Source organism: Octodon degus, unplaced genomic scaffold (genome assembly GCF_000260255.1).
Source record: "Octodon degus isolate 3935 unplaced genomic scaffold, OctDeg1.0 scaffold00060, whole genome shotgun sequence".
NCBI lineage: Eukaryota > Metazoa > Chordata > Mammalia > Rodentia > Octodontidae > Octodon > Octodon degus.
In genome coordinates, this window is record NW_004524636.1 from 401,936 (window position 1) to 410,442 (window position 8,507).

General features: G+C 50.7%; 1 protein-coding gene across 1 annotated transcript; it reads right to left on the reverse strand.

The window, feature by feature from the left end:
* Nucleotides 1-5,433: 5,433 nt before the first annotated feature.
* Pdyn (prodynorphin) lies at nucleotides 5,434-7,356 on the reverse strand. Its single transcript, XM_004634232.1, has 2 exons — nucleotides 7,228-7,356; nucleotides 5,434-6,030 (listed from the first exon to the last, which is right to left on the reverse strand). Exons 1-2 carry the CDS (start codon nucleotides 7,354-7,356, stop codon nucleotides 5,434-5,436), a joined length of 726 nt encoding a protein of 241 aa, XP_004634289.1.
* Nucleotides 7,357-8,507: the final 1,151 nt, after the last annotated feature.

The following is an 8,507-nucleotide window of genomic DNA, read 5'->3' on the forward strand; positions in this document are numbered from 1 at the left end:
CCCCTCACCAGTGCTGGGTTATCAACAGATGCTTAGTGAAAGTTCATCAAAGACCAGATGGACTCAGGTGGGAGGACATTGACTCCTATGACACAACTTGGTGTCAGACCCTGTACCCAAATCCTCTTATGTGACTCACTCTACCTGCCAGAGCAGAAATTGTCACTCTCATCTTAGGATGAGGGAACTGAGGCTCCCTTGTGCAGTCTAGCATTTATTGAGCCCTACAGATCAGGTATTGTGTGTCAAGGGCAAAGGGCCTCACACTATTATCAACACCATTTGACAGAAGAGAAGTCTGTGTTGCAGAGGGTCACAGCCACCTCCCTGGTTAGCAAAGCTGAGACCACACTGGGGAGACACTCAGAGGGGTGCACATCCAAACCATGCATGGTCTGATCCAGAGCAGAAGTCATCTCCCAGCCTGCCATCAGGTCCTGTGGGTGATCAGCAAGTGTCGTGAGGGTGCGAGCATGACACAGGTGTGAGTTCCAGAAAGCAAACTTCCCGCCAAAGGAGATGAAGAATGTGGGAAGAAGGGGGACACAGAATAACAGGCTTCACATAGAAAGAGACAAGACATATAACGTGGACTGCAGCTGAGGTGCACATTTACATATCTCAGGAGTAACTGTAAATCTTTGTTATAAATCTCCACAGCTACGGGAGGCAACAAGGACAAAGCAAGTGAATCAGGAATGCATAATTACATCTGCTAGAAACCATTGTTCCTGAGACCACTGTGGATTTTTGTTGCCTTCACACTGTGGCCTTTAATTAATAGACAAGCCCCATTGCTGGGCTCCGGGCTCCTCGCTGCGGAGAGCTGGACCGGGGGTGAGGGTGGGGAGGTCGGGGGGGGGAGAGATCCTAACGATCGGTATGATCATTACAAGCGGTGCTGTGCGGTGTTGTCACAGGAACTGCGTGCTTATTAGTAACAGGCATTTTTAAGGTTACTAGGCTGTTGGTATTCCTCACCCAGTGCTGCTGTGTGACCACTGTACCGCACCCTTTGTGACAGGGACAAAGACTCAGTACTCAGGAAGGATTGGCCTGTTTTTATTCCAGCTCTCACTCTGGCTTGCTCTCTGTGCCCACAAAGAGCTCATTAGAAGTGTCACATGGAAACATTCTGAGTTGTGATCTCAGCGGTGACCACCCAGGGGTGTGAGTGAATGTGCAAGTCCTTTGTGCTAGCTCTTAGGGTGAGCACTGTTAGAGCTCGCATGTCACAGCCCAGTAAAAAAAAAAAAAATTAGTGCCACTCTTTTCTTACTACCAGCAGAATTTTGTCTCTTCAACAGGCATGTGCCTGACTGACTCAAGTGACATCACCTTGGTGAGAGGCATGACCTTTCAGACAGTGTGTGTCACACCCCTTCATGTCCCGGCAGACCACATCACCCAGTGTTTTCCTCCATCCAGTGAAGTCAGCGTTTTTATTCCCACTTGACAGATTGGAAGCTGAGTCTCAGTGACATGCAGATGGTTGCCCCAAGTCACCAAAATGCCAGATTGGAGCCCTCTGTGACCCCTGGCCGTGCTCTCCCCACTTTGGATGGCCATGCTTTCTGTGACTGAGTGAAATAAACCTAGGAAAGGGAGGCTAAAAGAACAGTATCCTGGAATTCATAGAATATGGGGAAATTTTCTTTTTAAAGGAAAATTTCCCACCAGAAAGTAAAAGGATTTTGAGTCATAAAATAGTGGTGAGAATATGGTAATTGTGATGTTGAACACATTGCTGTTTGTCCAACCTAGTAGTATCTTTCAAAAATTACATGCTGTCCTGAAACACTGAGAGATGTGGATGCAGGTCCAGGTGTCAGTGGTCTCTCAGCAATCAGGTTTCTGGCTGCTTTTGGCCATGCGCACATGGCATAGTTCGCTTTCCCTCGCCCCGCCAGCCCCCTGTGCTCCCTGGGGCAGCTGTCTACTGCTTCATTCTGGGATTCACATCTCCCTGGGAACCCTGGCCACTGGCCCAGCCCAGAACCACCCCTTCTTTTCCCACCAGCTCCCATGGTTGAATCGAACCCTGGCTCAGCGGTGTCCATGAGGTTCAGCCCCACCTGCCAATCAGAGCATTGCATTAATCTGTCCACAAGGATTATCATTGGCTCTCAGTTGGATTAATTGGAGGTATGGCCTAATCAGGGCCAATGAGATAGAGGAAAACCTTGACTAGGATTGCCATGGAAACAGGACATGGGACTTGAACCTGTGTAGCACTGCCTGAAGCTTCTAGGAACCATTTTAAAAGCATATGGAGCCTTGGTCTGAACCCAGCACCAAGGAGAAAGTATCCCACAGATAGAGAGACCCTGAGGTTCCTAGATAGCCCCTAGATCAAGCTCCACCTGAAGGTAAACAATGCTGGAATTCTCATTTAAGTCAACCAACACATTGCTTGCCTCATCTGTTTATTTAACCCAGTTGAGAAAATCAAGAGTCATTTGCTTTCAGATGACCAAAAATTCTTCCTAGAGAAGTTTCCAGGCCAGAGACAGCAGAATCAGGACACACCGGGGAGAAAGAAATAATAGTGACCTAAACTTCAACCTAACAAGAAGATAAGACTTTCCAATGCTGAACATCCTGAACTGGTGCACACTGTGAAATCCAAGTCAATAAAAATGTTTGAGCAGGTTAGGGTTTATTATCGATGTGTTTATTTGGCACAGAGCAAATGGCTGAATAAAATGAACCTAAATTTCACATCCCTCCCTAAGAATATCAGGGTGAGAATATTCCCCAGGGGCTGGGGAGATGGCTCAGTGGAATAAGCACTTCCCTGGCAAGTGCAAGGGCCTGAGTTCAATCCCTGGTTCCACCAAAAATAAATAAAAAAGAGAATATTCCCCAGGAGAGGGGTTCCTGCATACCCCAGGGAGTCTTTCCCTACACATGCTGTCCTCTACCTCCACATCCCAGTGCTTGGCCTTCTTCCTCTCCCATCCCCTTCCATTCCTTTTTTTCAGTCCTAGGGCCTTCCCACTGAGCTATGTTGCCAGCCCTTTCTGAAAACAATTTTTTTGACCTAGGTTCTTGCTAAGTCATTGAATTGCCCAGTCGAATTTTCAACCCTCCTGCATCAGCCTCCACGATGCTGAGATTACACGCATGCACCATCACACCTGGTTCTCAGCTCTTTGCTTTATACTGTTTTAAATTTAACTCTATATTTTCATGTGCTTATTTTTCTCTCCCACAAAGCTGTACATCCCACAAGAACAGAGACCTTGCTTGTTTTGTTTGGGCATAACTTCCTACATTACCAGGCCTGCAGGTAACACTTCATTGAATGAGTGAGAGCGACCTGACCCTGTGTTTTGTGGGCAGTCCCTAAGGAAACAAATGTCCTGATGGAACAGGTGAGATTTGCAGTCACTGAGTCACTTCAATACTCCTATTTAAAGACATCTCCATACAATTCAGTGAAGGCTGTCATGATAGTAGGGGACATTTTTGCCACCTTGTCAATCAAGTGCTCATCCTCAGCACACTCACACTTTTTAGGAACATCTCTTCCTTCTCCCTCGTTTTCCTGCATTGAGACAGCCCTAACACAGGCTCCCAGTGTGGCACCTCTGCCCACCCTCTCTGCGGTGCTGAGTGCCCAGCTCTGCAGTGCCCTGAGGCAGCGTAGGGAAGGCAGTGCTCAGACTTACCTTGCTAGCCTCTGTGATCTCATCTAACCCTCACAGCCAGCCCTCCAAAGTTGGCACCAGTGTTGCAGAAGACAGAACTCGGGTCAGAGAGGTCAGTGAGCCACTCAAGATCACACAGATCCAGCTTTCCATTTTAAGCTAGTTAGCTAACTAGGTTCACTCCCTAGCACACATTTCTGCCAATGGTCCTTCTGAGAACTGAGGCTTGAGTGTATACAGACACACACACACACACACACACACACACACACACACACCATCATTAGCGTCTTTTATTATACTAGAAGAGCAGGAAATTACACAGGCCTGTTATAGACTAAGCAAATTTCAAATAAATTGCATAAATGGAACTTTTAAAAAGCATACAAAGCAAACTTAGAACAATCTATACATTTCAGAAAGAGAGACCCAGGAACTAGGCTGGAAGAGGTGTGCTCAGAGCACCTTATACAAATTATCCAAACTTGGGTCTGTCTCTTCTCCTATTCAGCCCATCTCCTGGTCCCACAATGCAAACAGTGCCTGGGGATGAGAGAGGGAGAGAAGGAACTTGGAAACCAAGGTTTCAGGTCTTTGCCTCTGATTCTGGGTTATCTGAATCAAGGGAACTCACTTGCCTTCAACACTAAATCATTTTATTCACCTTTCCCATTTTATCTAGAGGCATGAAGAGAGAAGAACTGTCACAGGGCTGAGGAGGGCACTGTCTCTTTCCTGCCGCCTCTGGACTCCCTGATCCGGTGCCCAGGGCATATGCTGGGCCAGATGGTGGGGCTCCTGGCAGCCAGCTCAGCTGCTCAAGAACCTGGTTGTGTTTAACCTCATCAACTCAACTGCTTCAGTTCGTCAGGGGGTTAGAAGTGTGATACCAATCGGCTTAATTAGCTTAACGAGGGCCGGGGGAACTGGTCCACATTCGGAGCTTGTTGCACAGAACAAATGGTTTGCTTTGCTCCCTCTGCGATCATCTGAGCAGACAGAAGAGCTCTCTGTCACCAAGGAGGAGTCTCCACTCCCTTCCTCTTCTGCGAGGTGGGCACAGCCAAGGGTACCAACATGAGCATGCGTTCAGCAGCTCAGTTCCTCAAGAGATGTACTTCTAAATGATGGGAACTCAGAGTGGTCAGACTGAACACTTAACCTACCAGAGACTGGCCTCTCCAGTGTAAGAATTCCTGCTCCAGTAAAAAGCTACATTCAAGCTTTTCAGTGAATGTGTGGTCTCCACAGAGGGGGGCATAAGGAGATCTCTGGGCTTGAAAATACATTGTTGAGATTTCCAGTTATGCGTATCTCTCTTGTTTTAAATCTCTACTCTGTGCAGGTTTATGGTACATATGCATACTACTTGTATGGGTGTGCTCATTTTTCTTCTGAGAGGGGCATATGATCTGCAAAGCTTGACCATTGTAGGTCTAAGGGAAAAAGAACAATTTACTCCGGACTTCAGTAGTTGGGAAGTCACTGAACAGAGTGGGAGGACTGATATCCAAAGCAGCTACGACTGGTGGTAGCTTAGAAGTGCAGGGGTGTGAGCCCAGTGCTGACCCCAGTAAAGGGGGACCTCCACACCTTCCTGTCACCAACCCCAGGCAACTAGTGCACTCAGGATAGCAGAGAGGTGAGCGGGGGTTGGATATTGTGCAGATGGTAATGAGCTGGGTGCGGGGACAGGGTACACACGGAGGGGAGTGAGTATGCTCTCACATGGGACAACATCAGAAGAATCTCTTCACTCGGCTGCAGGATGGAGGCATGTTTAAACATCAAAAAGCTCTTCGGAGTAGGCATTGGGGTCTTCCTCTGACCGCGTCACCACCTTGAACTGGCGCCTGAGAAAACCGCCATAGCGCTTCTGGTTGTCCCACTTGAGCTTGGGACGGATGCGCCGCAAGAAGCCCCCGTAGCGTTTGTACAGGTCTTCATGGCCCACACTTTCCCCATCCCCATCCCCATCCCCGGCCACTTCTGAGCTCCTCTTGGGATATTTTCTCAGAAAACCCCCATAGCGTTTGACTTGCTCCTTGAGGCCCTCATTGAAATCAAGTGTACCACTAATCAGCTGGGAAGCCCCCATTGCCTCGGGCTCCATGCCCTCCCTGAGCCTACCAGGGAGACCCCTGAGCTTGTCCTTTGTGGGGGAGCTAGAGAGGAGTCCGCTTTTCTCCAGCTCCTGCAGGAAGGGCCTGGCACGCTTGGCCAGCTCCCCATAGGCCTCTTCCAAAGCTACCCTGCTGTTCAGGCCATTTGGGCCCCTGAGGCTCAGGGCAGAAGGGGTGAAGAAGGACAGGATGCCCTGGCATCGCTCCCACTCCTCAGAGGGCATCAGGGTTTCCTGGCATTCCAGGGCACAGATCTGCAAAAGACCCCAAAGATAAGACCACATGGGTGATATCACTCCTGACAAAGCATCAAGACACCCCCTCACCCCCGTCCCAGAGCCCTGGCCCAGGCCCAGGAAAATCAAAGGGCACCAGCTTGTTAAGCACTTGGCTACCCATGTCATGCTCCCAGTGCATACAGTTAGGTGCCTTTGTGCCCTGGTGAAGGAGGAGAAGCAGACTTTCCCAAGGGCAGCAATGCCAGCATTGGAGGTCTGAGCTCCCCACGGGCTCTGTGGAGTCACCCTTCCTCCTCTCTTCACCTTTGCCAGGGGTCAAGGGCACTACTAGCACTTAGCAGGCATGGACAGAGCAATGCAGAATGGCAGAAAGAGTATGTTTGAGGGGGTGCAGGAGATGGCATGAAGCCTCACTGAGGGGACAATAAGACATTCTCCACAGGGCTGTGGGGGGATTTGGTCAGGACAGTGCCTACAACAGTGGTGACAATAGTGACACTACTGGAACCTGAGCCTGTCAGTCTAATGCCAAGACCTTTCCTGCTCAGCCACGATGCTTTCCTGAGGTCTTGAGGAGGAAGCCTCTCTCACACTACACATCCTCAAATAGACAGGCAAGAAGCCCATTTCCAACACTTGCCATCCTCTCAGAGCATCACCCCAAGCAAGCAGATGAGAAGACTGAGGCTCAGAAGAGGGGGTTCCAGAGTCAGGGGGCCAGACAGGTGAGAACCAAGGCCCGTGTGCTGCTCACCACAGCCCTGCCACCTCTACTCCAGCCTTCCTTCTGCCACAAGAGAGGCACAAGGAGCTTCAGAGGAGCTAGGTCTGTGGGGTAAGGCCAAGGCCTGGAACCTGTCCACCTTAGCTGGCCTTGGGATGATGGAGCTAGCTCTTTCTGTGGGAGTAACTGGATTTGAAGGGGCCCATCAGCCCCAGGATGAGAAGCCTTGAAAAGTTCATCTACAGCTGCTGACTGCAAAGCCAGCCCTTGTGACTGACACTCGTGTTGCCAGGCACCTGGCTCCCTAGAAACCTGCATCTCATGTCTGTTCTGGCCCACAGGAGCCCCAGCTGGTGAGGTCCACAGGACTAGACAAGTCCTGTACAGTGGGATGAACACAGGACAAGCTACCCTGTGATTGCCCCTCTCCAGGGCCGGTCTTCATGCACAGAATGACGGGGCATTGAAGAAACATCTCTGAAACCTACCAGGGGATTGACAGGGTTGGGCCCATCCTGGGTCTTCACAGCACACAAGGAGCATGGGGCCAGGCATTCTGCTGTGGCAGGGGGCAGCACCAGCATGCAGGCAGCCAGCACCAACCTCTGCCACGTCATCCTCTTGGCTTTTCCTGCAGGGGAGGGAGAAGAGGAGCGTGAGAGCTGCCCACATTCTGCAGCAGGGGCCCTGGACTTGGAAAGCCATCTTTTTTGCTCCTGCCAGGGACACCGCAGGAAAAGCACCCTCCATCCCATTCTGTAGCTGAGGAGGCAGAGGGGACACAGGTGTTAAGGCCCAGGCCGCAGGCAGAAACTGACAAGAGCAGAATGCCAGGAGCTTTTGCACACGTCCACACTCAGAAGGTGTGCCAGCTCTACGAGGTGGGCTGGGCCAGTTTCACTTAATGAGTGGGGACCCTGTGGCATAGGCAGGGACAGTGATTGTACTGAGTGTGAGAGGGCAGCAGGACTTTATCTGTCTGTCTGACCTCACATCCCACTCTGACCACCCTCTAAGCCCAAAGATACGTGGCCACTGTGGGTTCTTCAAGACGTCTGTTGCCTGATTTCCACTCCCCACCCACCCCCCTTCCCCAGGGTGTCACAGGCTGGTCTGTTCTATGCTTTTTTTCTTTTTTGCAGTAATAAGGGTTTAGTCCAGGGCCTCTTGCATGCTACACAAGTAATCTGCCACTGAACCACACGTTGTGAAGTCTCCTACACTTTCCACTCCCTCCTAATGCTGCCATCCACCTCAGCCTTCACTCCCTCTCCATGTAGCCCCCCACTGCCAGGTCCTCCTTGACCCCAGCCTCAGGTGCCCTTGTCATCATACCCCTTCCACAGTGGTATCCACAGTGTGGAATCAGGCCTGGCCTTCTGCCTCCATGGCAGGAACACGCTGTCCCATCCCAGCACATCAGTGCTTCAGCTCTAAGCTCCAACCGCAGCGGCTGTTTACAATTTCTTTTAATGAATGTACCAGGTTCTGCCTCAGCCCTGGGGCTTTGCACCTGCTGCTCCTTTTGCCAGGAAAACCCTTCCTTTCCCTGCCACTTCAGGCCAGGATTAGCAATCACCTCTGCTGGGCAGCTTCTGCTGACCTTTGAGGCTGGGTGAGATGCTGCTCTTCCTGTCCTCCTGGGACCTGCATCTCTCCCTTCAGAGTCCGCTGGGAGCCTACATACTGCTCCACCAAGGCAGAGCCACAGCTGGTCTCTGCAGTGCTCCCCTGTGCTCCTCACACCGACCTCAGGGGCTTACACCTT